At 45.8% G+C, this 15778-nt stretch overlaps 1 protein-coding gene across 1 annotated transcript in view; it reads left to right on the top strand.

Moving 5' to 3' along the window:
* The window catches only part of LOC147700311 (uncharacterized), a 382768-nt gene that overhangs the window by 33631 nt on the left and 333359 nt on the right, over positions 1–15778 (top strand). Inside the window, 2 exon segments of the mRNA XM_086936303.1 lie at positions 1461–1587; positions 13645–13755. Coding sequence (XP_086792429.1) covers positions 1461–1587; positions 13645–13755 — 238 coding nt within the window.

The raw sequence follows: 15778 nt of genomic DNA on the forward strand, positions 1-15778 counted from the left end.
ATTTTTTTTATTATTTAGGCTATATATTTCCTTTTTTATGGTATACCATTTAGGAATATTAGTAGTTTTTAAAACATTTATATTTATTCATATTTGTTATAAAATGTTTTTAATATTTTGATGTTTAAATACGTCTTTATAGGTCTTTAGTTTTGGATAGTGCGTTTTACGATTTAATAATATTGTATTATACAGTTAAGCAATTGTGTGTGAGTATGGAGTATTGATTGTTTATATAATATTTATTTAGAGTCTAACATCTTCAAATAATATTTATGTAAAGTCTAACTCTTCAAATAGCCTTAGATACAAGTGTAAATAGTAAATGTCTCTCATTTAGTGTACACACCTTCCCCCATTATGGTTAGACTGGCGCGGGAATACAAATGGCTCGATTACGATGAGGCTCATTGAGGTGACATTGACATTGATGGCACTCAACTATCGTCCAGTTACTCAGTTAACAAAAGAATGGCCCTGCCGTGCCTTTGACACACTTGGTATCAAGTGCCAGGGTTCTAAACCATGCTCTTCACTGAATGTCCTTAGGTCACCTAAACTCCTTTCACCTCTCCGTCTCTTTCAAACTTTTAACCAGCTCCAAGTCAACAGATTCATTAATCTTTGCATCTGTTTGAACAGTTAGTCCCATTATATGTGATCATGTTCTTGCAAGTTCATTTGTATCCCCTTTGAATGGGTCTTAACTCTTTTTAGATTGGGTCCTACTAATTGGCAGACTAGAACATTGGAGCACTGTGTGAAGGCTTCAGAAGAGAAAGTGAAACTAACTGCTAATGGCACAAAACAGGATGTTTAAGACTGTTTGAGCCTTTCATAGGTAGAACATATAAGCGTCCCTGTTTGCCGCCCTCTATTAAACACTTACGAATAACCAAGAATGAAAATCTAAGCAATAAAAGAAACTCGACTGGGAAATCCAAGCCCCTAAACCTGGAATTAAGGTTGCTAAGTACCCAGCTAAAATTTATGAGAGCTGAAAGCATTCTGCCCCACAAAGCTTTTGTTTTATTCAGTTTCACGGAACAGCCTCTGGGTCAGAGACAGTTCATATCATGGGCCACCATTGCCAAACAATTTAAATGTAGTTATACAATTTATCAACCATCTTTTTGGCGTATGTGTATTTTGTTTCTCAATTGTTGAACACTGGTTTGGCATATCATTGACACGTGACACTCATTAAAACACAACCAATAGGTGCTCTGTTCTCGCTTGTATCAGCCAGGCCTTGATGGGGTGGAGGAAGTGCACACAATGGGCTCTGTTGTGGGTACAAAGTGTGGCCTATCTAGAGCCATCGCTATCATGTTCTCATATCTGATGTGTGTGACTGAATAGTTAGAGCAAAGAGTACCCCTGGGTCAAATGGCCACACTTCATCATGCCTGAATGTATGAGGATGAGTTACATTTATAATATGTTAATCCTTCTCTCAGACGCTGCTCACGTTCCAGGATGTTGTTGCCTGTTTCTCACAACTGGAGCGGGAACTTTTACACAAATGGCAAAAGACTCTTTATGCAACTGTGATGAAGGAAATTCACCAGGTCTTGATGTCACTGGGTAAATTTGCGCTGCATGTATTGTCTGACATTTGCACACTGTCTTCAAATTGGCGGACAGTTTGCCAGTGTTTGGTTTTCATAGTAAATTTTGAAGTAGTTCTTTAAACTTTCCTTGACTCTGTATAACTATGAGACATGCGTTTTCCCAGCCACCAATTCTCACGTACACGATTTGTGATTTTAACTACTTTATCATTTTCAGCATTGGACATGAAGCTTCATTCTGTTCATTAACTTCTGAACTCCTGTTGTGGTCGGTACATCATAGATTGCAAAAAACACAGTTGATGGACAGAATGTAGAACAATGTCATACATTCCCCCCAGTACAAGGATCTGGGCCTAAATCCATCGTTTTTTTACACTCCACACCACCCTGGGTTAGACACTGGCTATATGCAAATCAGCTCTGACCCTGTGCCCCATGGGAACAGTCCAGTCCGAACTACCAAGCCATGTCTTTCCCAGACCGGAATCAAGCATCCAAGGACCGGTTTCTGGCTATCAGCCTTCATTCAGCCTGGATAGCTTGACTCTAGTGGTGTGGAGAGCCTGGGACTCACGTCTGAGTATACCCAGCACACTCAGGGTGAAAATTGCAAAAAACACAGTTGATGGACAGAATGTAGAACAATGTCATACATTCACCCCAGTACAAGGATCTGGGCCTAAATCCATCGTTTTTTTACACTCCACACCACCCTGGGTTAGACACTGGCTATATGCAAATCAGCTCTGACCCTGTGCCCCATGGGAACAGTCCAGTCCGAACTACCAAGCCATGTCTTTCCCAGACCGGAATCAAGCATCCAAGGACCGGTTTCTGGCTATCAGCCTTCATTCAGCCTGTATAGCTTGACTCCAGTGGTGTGGAGAGCCTGGGACTCACGTCTGAGTATACCCAGCACACTCGGGGTGAAAATTGCAAAAAACACAGTTGATGGACAGAATGTAGAACAATGTCATACATTCACCCCAGTACAAGGATCTGGGCCTAAATCCATCGTTTTTTTACACTCCACACCACCCTGGGTTAGACACTGGCTATACGCAAATCAGCTCTGACCCTGTGCCCCATGGGAACAGTCCAGTCCGAACTACCAAGCACAGGGTCAGAGCTGATTTGCATATAGCCAGTGTCTAACCCAGGGTGGTGTGGAGTGCAAAAAAACGATGGATTTAGGCCCAGATCCTTGTACTGGGGTGAATGTATGACATTGTTCTACATTCTGTCCATCAACTGTGTTTTTTGCAATTTTCACCCCGAGTGTGCTGGGTATACTCAGACGTGAGTCCCAGGCTCTCCACACCACTGGAGTCAAGCTATCCAGGCTGAAGAAGGCTGATAGCCAGAAACCGGTCCTTGGATGCTTGATTCCGGTCTGGGAAAGACATGGCTTGGTAGTTCGGACTGGACTGTTCCCATGAGGCACAGGGTCAGAGCTGATTTGCACATAGCCAGTGTCTAACCCAGGGTGGTGTGGAGTGCAAAAAACCGATGGATTTAGGCCCAGATCCTTGTACTGGGGTGAATGTATGACATTGTTCTACATTCTGTCCATCAACTGTGTTTTTTGCAATTTTCACCCCGAGTGTGCTGGGTATACTCAGACGTGAGTCCCAGGCTCTCCACACCACTGGAGTCAAGCTATCCAGGCTGAAGAAGGCTGATAGCCAGAAACCGGTCCTTGGGTGCTTGATTCCGGTCTGGGAAAGACATGGCTTGGTAGTTCGGACTGGACTGTTCCCATGAGGCACAGGGTCAGAGCTGATTTGCATATAGCCAGTGTCTAACCCAGGGTGGTGTGGAGTGCAAAAAAACGATGGATTTAGGCCCAGATCCTTGTACTGGGGTGAATGTATGACATTGTCCTACATTCTGTCCATCAACTGTGTTTTTTGCAATTTTCACCCTGAGTGTGCTGGGTATACTCAGACGTGAGTCCCAGGCTCTCCACACCACTGGAGTCAAGCTATCCAGGCTGAAGAAGGCTGATAGCCAGAAACCGGTCCTTGGATGCTTGATTCCGGTCCGGGAAAGACATGGCTTGGTAGTTCGGACTGGACTGTTCCCATGAGGCACAGGGTCAGAGCTGATTTGCATATAGCCAGTGTCTAACCCAGGGTGGTGTGGAGTGCAAAAAAACGATGGATTTAGGCCCAGATCCTTGTACTGGGGTGAATGTATGACATTGTTCTACATTCTGTCCATCAACTGTGTTTTTTGCAATTTTTACCCTGAGTGTGCTGGGTATACTCAGACGTGAGTCCCAGGCTCTCCACACCACTGGAGTCAAGCTATCCAGGCTGAAGAAGGCTGATAGCCAGAAACCGGTCCTTGGATGCTTGATTCCGGTCTGGGAAAGACATGGCTTGGTAGTTCCGACTGGACTGTTCCCATGAGGCACAGGGTCAGAGCTGATTTGCATATAGCCAGTGTCTAACCCAGGGTGGTGTGGAGTGCAAAAAAACGATGGATTTAGGCCCAGATCCTTGTACTGGGGTGAATGTATGACATTGTTCTACATTCTGTCCATCAACTGTGTTTTTTGCAATTTTCACCCCGAGTGTGCTGGGTATACTCAGACGTGAGTCCCAGGCTCTCCACACCTCTGGAGTCAAGCTATCCAGGCTGAAGAAGGCTGATAGCCAGAAACCGGTCCTTGGATGCTTGATTCCGGTCTGGGAAAGACATGGCTTGGTAGTTCGGACTGGACTGTTCCCATGAGGCACAGGGTCAGAGCTGATTTGCATATAGCCAGTGTCTAACCCAGGGTGGTGTGGAGTGCAAAAAAACGATGGATTTAGGCCCAGATCCTTGTACTGGGGTGAATGTATGACATTGTTCTACATTCTGTCCATCAACTGTATTTTTTGCAATTTTCACCCCGAGTGTGCTGGGTATACTCAGACGTGAGTCCCAGGCTCTCCACACCACTGGAGTCAAGCTATCCAGGCTGAAGAAGGCTGATAGCAAGAAACCGGTCCTTGGATGCTTGATTCCGGTCTGGGAAAGACATGGCTTGGTAGTTCCGACTAGACTGTTCCCATGAGGCACAGGGTCAGAGCCGATTTGCATATAGCCAGTGTCTAACCCAGGGTGGTGTGGAGTGCAAAACAACGATGGATTTAGGCCCAGATCCTTGTACTGGGGTGAATGTATGACATTGTTCTACATTCTGTCCATCAACTGTGTTTTTTGCAATTTTCACCCCGAGAGTGCTGGGTATACTCAGACGTGAGTCCCAGGCTCTCCACACCACTGGAGTCAAGCTATCCAGGCTGAAGAAGGCTGATAGCCTGAAACCGGTCCTTGGATGCTTGATTCCGGTCTGGGAAAGACATGGCTTGGTAGTTCGGATTGGACTGTTCCCATGAGGCACAGGGTCAGAGCTGATTTGCATATAGCCAGTGTCTAACCCAGGGTGGTGTGGAGTGCAAAAAAACGATGGATTTAGGCCCAGATCCTTGTACTGGGGTGAATGTATGACATTGTTCTACATTCTGTCCATCAACTGTGTTTTTTGCAAATTTCACCCCGAGTGTGCTGGGTATACTCAGACTTGAGTACCAGGCTCTCCACACCACTGGAGTCAAGCTATCCAGGCTGAAGAAGGCTGATAGCCAGAAACCGGTCCTTGGATGCTTGATTCCGGACTGGGAAAGACATGGCTTGATAGTTCGGACTGGACTGTTCCCATGAGGCACAGGGTCAGAGCTGATTTGCATATAGCCAGTGTCTAACCCAGGGTGGTGTGGAGTGCAAAAAAAACGATGGATTTAGGCCCAGATCCTTGTACTGGGGTGAATGTATGACATTGTTCTACATTCTGTCCATCAACTGTGTTTTTTGCAATTTTCACCCCGAGTGTGCTGGGTATACTCAGACGTGAGTCCCAGGCTCTCCACACCACTGGAGTCAAGCTATCCAGGCTGAAGAAGGCTGATAGCCAGAAACCGGTCCTTGGATGCTTGATTCCGGTCTGGGAAAGACATGGCTTGGTAGTTCCGACTGGACTGTTCCCATGAGGCACAGGGTCAGAGCTGATTTGCATATAGCCAGTGTCTAACCCAGGGTGGTGTGGAGTGCAAAAAAACGACGGATTTAGGCCCAGATCCTTGTACTGGGGTGAATGTATGACATTGTTCTACATTCTGTCCATCAACTGTGTTTTTTGCAATTTTCACCCCGAGTGTGCTGGGTATACTCAGACGTGAGTCCCAGGCTCTCCACACCACTGGAGTCAAGCTATCCAGGCTGAAGAAGGCTGATAGCCTGAAACCGGTCCTTGGATGCTTGATTCCAGTCTGGGAAAGACATGGCTTGGTAGTTCGGACTGGACTGTTCCCATGAGGCACAGGGTCAGAGCTGATTTGCATATAGCCAGTGTCTAACCCAGGGTGGTGTGGAGTGCAAAAAAACGATGGATTTCGGCCCAGATCCTTGTACTGGGGTGAATGTATGACATTGTTCTACATTCTGTCCATCAACTGTGTTTTTTGCAATTTTCACCCCGAGTGTGCTGGGTATACTCAGACGTGAGTCCCAGGCTCTCCACACCACTGGAGTCAAGCTATCCAGGCTGAAGAAGGCTGATAGCCAGAAACCGGTCCTTGGATGCTTGATTCCGGTCTGGGAAAGACATGGCTTGGTAGTTCGGACTGGACTGTTCCCATGAGGCACAGGGTCAGAGCTGATTTGCATATAGCCAGTGTCTAACCCAGGGTGGTGTGGAGTGCAAAAAAACGATGAATTTAGGCCCAGATCCTTGTACTGGGGTGAATGTATGACATTGTTCTACATTCTGTCCATCAACTGTATTTTTTGCAATTTTCACCCCGAGTGTGCTGGGTATACTCAGACGTGAGTTCCAGGCTCTCCACACCACTGGAGTCAAGCTATCCAGGCTGAAGAAGGCTGATAGCAAGAAACCGGTCCTTGGATGCTTGATTCCGGTCTGGGAAAGACATGGCTTGGTAGTTCCGACTGGACTGTTCCCATGAGGCACAGGGTCAGAGCCGATTTGCATATAGCCAGTGTCTAACCCAGGGTGGTGTGGAGTGCAAAAAAACGATGGATTTAGGCCCAGATCCTTGTACTGGGGTGAATGTATGACATTGTTCTACATTCTGTCCATCAACTGTGTTTTTTGCAATTTTCACCCCGAGAGTGCTGGGTATACTCAGACGTGAGTCCCAGGCTCTCCACACCACTGGAGTCAAGCTATCCAGGCTGAAGAAGGCTGATAGCCTGAAACCGGTCCTTGGATGCTTGATTCCGGTCTGGGAAAGACATGGCTTGGTAGTTCGGATTGGACTGTTCCCATGAGGCACAGGGTCAGAGCTGATTTGCATATAGCCAGTGTCTAACCCAGGGTGGTGTGGAGTGCAAAAAAACGATGGATTTAGGCCCAGATCCTTGTACTGGGGTGAATGTATGACATTGTTCTACATTCTGTCCATCAACTGTGTTTTTTGCAAATTTCACCCCGAGTGTGCTGGGTATACTCAGACTTGAGTACCAGGCTCTCCACACCACTGGAGTCAAGCTATCCAGGCTGAAGAAGGCTGATAGCCAGAAACCGGTCCTTGGATGCTTGATTCCGGACTGGGAAAGACATGGCTTGATAGTTCGGACTGGACTGTTCCCATGAGGCACAGGGTCAGAGCTGATTTGCATATAGCCAGTGTCTAACCCAGGGTGGTGTGGAGTGCAAAAAAACGATGGATTTAGGCCCAGATCCTTGTACTGGGGTGAATGTATGACATTGTTCTACATTCTGTCCATCAACTGTGTTTTTTGCAATTTTCACCCCGAGTGTGCTGGGTATACTCAGACGTGAGTCCCAGGCTCTCCACACCACTGGAGTCAAGCTATCCAGGCTGAAGAAGGCTGATAGCCAGAAACCGGTCCTTGGATGCTTGATTCCGGTCTGGGAAAGACATGGCTTGGTAGTTCGGACTGGACTGTTCCCATGAGGCACAGGGTCAGAGCTGATTTGCATATAGCCAGTGTCTAACCCAGGGTGGTGTGGGGTGCAAAAAAACGATGGATTTAGGCCCAGATCCTTGTACTGGGGTGAATGTATGACATTGTTTTACATTCTGTCCATCAACTGTGTTTTTTGCAATTTTTACCCCGAGTGTGCTGGGTATACTCAGACGTGAGTCCCAGGCTCTCCACACCACTGGAGTCAAGCTATCCAGGCTGAAGAAGGCTGATAGCCAGAAACCGGTCCTTGGATGCTTGATTCCGGTCTGGGAAAGACATGGCTTGGTAGTTCGGACTGGACTGTTCCCATGAGGCACAGGGTCAGAGCTGATTTGCATATAGCCAGTGTCTAACCCAGGGTGGTGTGGAGTGCAAAAAAACGATGGATTTAGGCCCAGATCCTTGTACTGGGGTGAATGTATGACATTGTTCTACATTCTGTCCATCAACTGTGTTTTAGGTACATCATAGATGGCACAGCTGGAGCGAAGCATAAAATGTGCTGTATGAATTTGAGTGTCCAGTAACAGTGTGACAGGCTAACAAGGAACCATCTGATGGGATTAGAGCAGCAAACTGCACAGGACACTGGAAGGAATCTCCCTCAGAAGATGATTTAATCCCTTGGTTATTGCTCGTGTGATAGTCCAAACCTGTGCATATTTGACTGAAAGTGTTTGTTAGGAAGCTGTGTTTTCATCGAAAGGTGAGTTTTTATTATGATTGTCTGTGCTGCTTCCTGGATGTAATTTTCAAGGTTTAATCATGTATAGATACATCAAACACTGAAATCAGTGTGGGTTTATCAATACAAGATGTTTAGATCCCCAGCTACATGGTGGCTTCACTGCAGACAGGGATGTTTGGTATCAGTTTCCACCAGTGTCCAGTACGTGATTTAAAATGGCTTCACTCCTCACTTGTAACTGTCAGTAATGTTATTGACCTGCACAGGGGCATATCTGCTCATACAGGTATGCCCTCACATGTAGTACCAATCCCTCTGCCTTAGGGCGGTCAGGCCTGCTGTCGAGGTGACTTACAAGTACTACTTTCTGTGTTAGGTGACATGGCACACAGGGATGTGTGTCTTGTCGTGTTTTTCTTCTGCCTGCACCAAAACATGCAGCCTGCAGTGGCAGCCTTGCATGTGTTTGGTGAGGGGTGCCTTAGGTGGCACAATTTATGCTGCAGCCCTTGGGGGGGACCTTCTTTAGTATCCTAGTTTCTAGGTACCAGGGTTACCTCTTACTAGAGATTTACTGAGAGTGCTAAAGATATTGACCAATTGAGGAAAACAATTGAACATGTTTAGTAAAAAAACACTGGTACTGGGGACCTGGTTAGCAGGAACCCAGTACACTTCAGCCAAAGTTACATCAGGTACCAGGCAAAAAGTGTGTGTGTGTGGGGGGGGAGGGGTGGGGGGTGGAGGATTGGGGGGTACTGCAACATTTGCTGCCTATAGATTTGCTGTTGGCTTAATCGATGGAATACTTCCTCAGACGGCCCACCAGTGTAGAGGCTGTCAAAGGAAGAATATTACACTGTTCACCCTATTTAGGCTTCAAAAAAGAGAGATGACCCCACAAGTTCCAGGGAACAGGGTACTGTAGACAAAAAGTCAAGAAAAATCCCTGGAGAAGAGTATTTACTCACTCACACTAGATATTCTGAACCTCATTCATAATCACTGGTCACAAACTAATTTATACCGTTCACAGACTTTTTATTAAAAAGACATTGTCACATATAAATAAAACACAATTCATTACATAATAAATTCTGAAACTCATAGGAGAGACAACTTATTAATACAATAAAAACAACATTAAAAAATAATTTATCAATGTATGAAAATATCCACAGAAAAGGAAGCACACATTTAACACATCCTATCTAAGTTCATCAAAGCTGTTCCTTAGAATTCAAGCCCAGGAAATCTCTGTTATCAGGTCTATTTGTGAAGTGGAGATGTGTTCCAAAATATAACAAGGGCTTTCGAATCTTGAAATCAGTATTACTTATAGATGTTTTTTTTCTGTTGGGGTCTTGTTTCCAATTATAAATGTCATGTGCTTTATTTGAAATCTAGCTTTGATGAACTTAGATAGGATGTGTTAAATGTGTGCTTCCTTTTCTGTGGATATTTTCATACATTGATAAATTATTTTTTAATGTTGTTTTTATTGTATTAATAAGTTGTCTCTCCTATGAGTTTCAGAATGTATTATGTAATGAATTGTGTTTTATTTATATGTGACAATGTCTTTTTAATAAAAAGTCTGTGAACGGTATAAATTAGTTTGTGACCAGTGATTATGAATGAGGTTCAGAATATCTAGTGTGAGTGAGTAAATACTCTTCTCAAGGGATTCTTCTTGACTTTTTTTTTCACCCTATTTAGGCACAGCTCGCCCGTGGTGTTGGGGTCATTAGCTTTTGTCTATCAAAAACAAGCTTCCAGGGGAGGAGCCAAGCTGGCGATTAAGATGGCCGCTTAGGATCCCGGCTCCGCAGACCTTCTCATCCTGCTACAAGATCCTGCCAGTTATCCTGTGCCTATGCAACTCTCCCGGGTAGACAAAACAAAATAATGCTACACCGAGTGACCCCGAAAGTTCCACCTGCTTCAAGAACAGAGAAACGTCACCTTGCAGTTTGCGGCCTACATCAGCATTGAAGCCAGGGCCTCGAGTAAGAATGCAGCCGGCTTCTAGTTGAACAACATCGGCCATAAGAGTTCGGGAGGAGCCGGTCCACCGGAATGGAAGTAAATTTTGTCCGATTTTAACATCAAACATCCGTATGGATTATCGCCGAAGTGGGGCACCTCAATGACACTGCGGATGCGAGCTGAATAATTGGTTGTCGGAGCCCGGAATATAAACGGCTTGGTACCGTCTAAACTGCGACCCGATGGTTTCAGGCATATCCTGAAGACAGCTCCACAATATCCTTGCATGCAGAGGGGTTGGAACGCGTGTCTTCGCTTCTGATTCTACTGGGTCTATCCCGAAGGGCCCAAGGATAGACCGTGAAGGAAATGCGCGAAATGGCGCTCAATATCGGCCTTTGTGTGAATCGGACCAGATCCTCCGAGAGGTCTGGGAAAATTCGAACAGATGACCTGGGACGACATTTCCTATCTAAGGGATCTCCGAGACCGGACCAGAATTTCCCTATCGAGGGGTTGAACCTACGCTTGGGGCTATAATGGCGGCGATTGAGGGTCTTCATCTCTCCCTGAATTGCAAAGCCCAAGCTTTGGAGCACAAATTGGACGCCGTGGCTATTGGACTGGGAAATAGTGACATAGGTTTAGGTTTTGTTCAATTCAATGACACTGCGGAAGTAACAACATCCACACCACCCGGACTGATGGTGGCCAGCAACCCCATAAAACGAGTGATGCGAGAGACCCTGGATTGCAAATTAGCTAATGCCCGTGTATTGGAGGTCCCGGTCGTGTCAGTGCTCACAATATTGTTATCGACTGAGGGTAAATCGCACCAGGCAATGTATCTGATGACTCATGTGATGACTCAGGAGTGGCTCGACAGGGTGGCCCTTTCTCCCTTTCCGAACTCCGTGCACCTGGACTTTAAACAACATCCGTGGTTCTTATCGACACAGATGGGACCCAGTGACAATGAGACTGAGAAAGCCCAGCTAATTCCGGCTCGCTACTGTTCTTTCGAATTTTTCAAGATGGCGGCTGCTCGGTTGAAGAACATTCGTGTACCTGATCGAGCGGGTCAAGGCTGAGAACGGCCTATCGTTTCAAGACTTTTATTCAAATGGTGGCAGTGTGGGGTTCACTCTATGATGTTGGTACAGGGAGGCAGTGTAGGCGAGTAATGTATCCCCCGATTTTCTCTTGATAGTGAAATGATAATATATCCGTAATAGGGGGAAGCTTAGAACTAGCGGGGGGAGAGGCCGGGAGCCTGTACGAAGGCCCTCCTCCACTTCTTTTAGTATTTGTAGATTAGATGGGGCGACAGGCACACTGCTAGTTGGGGTCAGGCGTAAGCTACATGCAGGGGTGCAGGGTAGGGTGTTGCGCGCGTTGCGTTTAAATTATTTTTTTTTTCTTTATTTACTGGATATCCTGACTCTGTGTTCAGTATTAAGGTGCCAATGCGAGCTCTATTATTTTGATTTGTCAATTTTTGCATACAAGTGTCTGTACTTTATCCTGTTTACGAATTTAGTATCGAGGGGCGCAATGATCATTGATATCCTGATTTTGTGGGTGGAGAGGCCTGTGGGCAGCACGCATTGATATAGGCTAACTCAGCTAGTTTAATAATCCTGATTTGTCAAATGTGTGTTAGAGTCTCAGTGTCCTGCTTCAACGGCTGCCGATATTGCGACCTTTCAATTGTTTGATTCCTTGTATGTTTTGGACTGCATTGCACTTGATAGGCTCTTATTCCACTTCCACTTTAAAAACTTGGTTTTGAAAGACAAAAAATTGTCCATAGTTTGGTATATAGCCATTAAAACCGATGGCCGCCATACACCTAACTTCTGGTGTATTGACAGGAATTGCTGTGGCTCTGGTTCTAATCAATGTACAGAGATTACCGTGCAGCGGTTAGTCAATTCTAAATTTGGCAGGCAGAGTACCCTTGGGACAGCGGAGTTCATGTCTTGCACCATCCTGAAAGTCACTTCTCTGCTAAACTTTAGATTGGACCCGAAGTCTAAAAATAGAAAGATCTAGAGTGCTCTCCTTAAGGAGGTCAGTCATTGGATTGCTCTGAGCCCATCTCCTCTTTGTACATATTTGAAAGAGGAGTGAGACAGTGAAATCATTGGCTGCTGATCTTTGGTGTCCTTTTCATGTTGAATTATGTGAAGACCATGCATAGCAAACCCTAGTGCGCACAAAAGAGCCTTTGGAATCTGATTCCAGCACCCATGGGCAGCCAGTGCAGTGTGGGAAGTATGTTCATGTTTCACAGCCCCCCACCTGTGGTGTTGTATGCAGGAAGTATGATCGCGTTTCACCGGCCCACCCACTGTGTGTTGTCGTATGAGGGAAGCATGATCATGTTTCACCGGCCCCAACCGTGTGGTGTTGTATGAGAGAAGTATGCTCATGTTTCACAAGCCCCCCCAATCATGTGGGTTGTTGTATGGTGAAATTTTAGTAATTCAGTAGGTCGCTTGAGTGGCTGCATGAAAGTATTTTTAATAGTGTAATTTAGAAATAAGGGAAACCACTTGCTGCTGGTTTAAAGCTTATACATGATACATGAGAGGCATTAGATAGGAATCCACTGTGAAACCTTAATATTTTACTTGCAGGATTGGCACTATTGTAGATTTTGCCTCGTTTGTTTCTATGCCCTCAGCTGAAACCTCTCCTGCAACCTTGGTCGATGGCTTGCATCTTACTTGGGATGGATTTCAGTAAATATCTGCCAGCCAGCTTTCAAGCTACTTTTCAGCATCTTCTGGTCTCCCATGGACGCCTTCTCAGATATATCTGTTATTATGTAGGCTGCCTTTTTGGCTAGGTTAGCTTCATGCAAATGCTGCATTCATAATGTCTACACAACAGTGCTGCAACAGACATCCTTTCCTTTAAGACTCTCCCAAACCCACACTTATTATGCTCTTCAGACTGCCTCACCTCTCCACCTGTCCCTAAGTTTCCACAGCTGCTGCTATCACAGTCCTAGAAGCATACTCATAACAATCTTGCCACTCCACCAAAATCATGACCTTGACCTCACCATGGAAAAATTTGCCACCACAGAGTTTCCCCCCAAGGCCCGTTACGTCTACCGGCTCTTGGTTACGACTGAATGTCAACATGCTGTCTACGTGGCTTATTATTTGTTCTGTTAAATTTATTGTACAGTTTCAAAGAATTTACAAAGTTTTCCCCTTCGCACCTGCTTGTGGTGATGGTCGCCATTGCACAGGAAGTATGCTCTTCATTTCTGTAATTACTATTGTTAAGAACCCTTATCGATTTACATTCTTTTCTATTGGACAATGACTCAAGAAGTTGTTAATCACTTAGAAATCTCCTTTTATTTCTTAGGTCCAGTGATTGCAACCGCTGTCTTTTCGTTAAAAGCAAAGGAAAAGGAAGATCTGTGTCCCTTGGGCAGTGAGGACTCTGACAGAAGATACCGTGATGACCAGTCCCCAAGTGAGTGAGAAGCATGCAAGTGTTCTATCAGCCATGGGACAGGCATTTTCTACAAGTTCACATATGTGCCTTGATGCTCATTCTCAATCACACACATATGCCTTTACGGTCATGCTGAAAGATAAAATAGCACTGTTTGCCACATTCCTCACCAACTAGGTGAATTGATCTCATCTGTCGTCTTTACATGAATGAATATTTTCTGATCTTTCTACTCCAAACTAAATCTAGGGAAATCTGAAGACACATGTAGGGTGTGTGTGTGTGAAAGCTTACACCATGAAGTGTTGATTAAGGCTTTTGAATCTGCGCCAGGTAGCATTTCTGTTGTGTTTTTTAAAGCTCAGCATATGCATTTGGAGCTTTTGACACCATTGAGTGAATGACAGAAGCAATATAGTGTAGCTATAACAAGGTTTTTGACTACTCCAGATCATCAACAAAAAAATTATTGTAAATAAATGGTCTTAGGCACAGCATGGAGATTTCTTTTTTTTTTTTTTTTTACTCCCTCTCAGCAACATTTGTAGCCTGCATTACCACACATTACCCCAACTAAGTTGGGGACAAGTGAAAGTCCTTCGCTTCTCATTGGCATGCATCCACGCAAAGGACTAGTTATGCAAAGCATGGGGGTCGTGCATTTACTTCACCTGCTCCTGAACCTTCTCTGGAGCTTCCCTCCAGCCTGGTCAGTTCCTCTCTCTCCTACCTGGCACCACAAATTCTTTGGAAGGGCCAGATGGGGAGAGGGCAGTTGTTCCACCATGATTGGGCCCGTGAGGGAACAAGCAATGAATGGAAACAACTCACAGGGGAGCCTCTTGGCTTGAGGAGGCACCCCGTCTCGTACACATTGATCTGGGTTGTGCCCCTTCAATCTGGGCACAGGGTCTGGCGCACGGCGAATCAGTCACACTATGCAACTATGATTACACAAAGTAGAGTTGCATTAACTCCCTGGAAATGAGGCACTATGTCCGGCACACCTTGATGTCGGTTACACCAGATGATTTCAGTCACACGCATGGGTGCAAATTCAGCAGTGCCCCATGAGGTAGAATGAGACTCTGAAATAGTTGCATCCCGTACCTTCGAGGGTCACCACCTGTGAATCGGACACCGCACGCAATGAGCATGCAATCGGCGTGGCGCCCAAGAGAAATGTGGCACAGTCGTCTAAGTGGGCCACTTTGGATCCCGCAACCAGTTAATCCGCTCATCACCACAAGACGCTTATGCGTGTCGAGGTCTCTTCAGTACAGGAAACACTTTGACGTAGATGCGGGCAACTTCTTGAGCTCTGCACTAGGCACTCCAGTTTCCAGGCAAGATTCTGTGGTTCAAAGCTCACACCGTAGAGTCTAGCTTTCAGCAGGAGATGTATGCACTTAGAGGGCACAACTCTCCAGATGGTCCTCAGGAGTCTACTTCAGGGTGCCAGGCGTCATCAGGGTGTCGTCCCAGGCCGGCCACTATTCAGGAAGGCACGTGGTCCTTTCCACAGGATGTTACCCTCCATGTGCACAACAGAGTCCTCTGGCAATGTGCAGCACGCAGACCAGTTTCTCCTTTCCTGTGTCCCTACAAGTGGATCTCTCCATTTGGTCGGGTGGAACAGGGTAGTTATACCCCATTGGACCTTTCAAGGTTCAAAGGGTATTAATTCCTTTGAACCACGGATGTGTCCCCTAAATTTCAGTCCTGTCTACCATGAGGCAGCAGAATGCAGGGCTCTATCTTTATGGGGGCCGTGATCTGGCCCCAGAGGCCAAGTGTCACAATCTCTGCCCCACCCCATATATGGCAGAGGTTGGCCATCTCCGTTGCATGCCCAATGGTTTATGGCCGTCGCTGGGGAATACCCAAACGTGCTCCCATGGCCTCTGGTGTTGACAAGTACCTAACAGCATGGTACACAAGAGTTTGATGCATAGAAATGTCCAGTAAGTGGCATGTCCACGCAAGATATGCCAAGCCCACCATTGCCATTGGAACAGGTTTGGCCTAGCAAATGCATTAA

This window comes from Lissotriton vulgaris, chromosome 8, assembly GCF_964263255.1.
Source record: "Lissotriton vulgaris chromosome 8, aLisVul1.2, whole genome shotgun sequence".
Taxonomy (NCBI): domain Eukaryota; kingdom Metazoa; phylum Chordata; class Amphibia; order Caudata; family Salamandridae; genus Lissotriton; species Lissotriton vulgaris.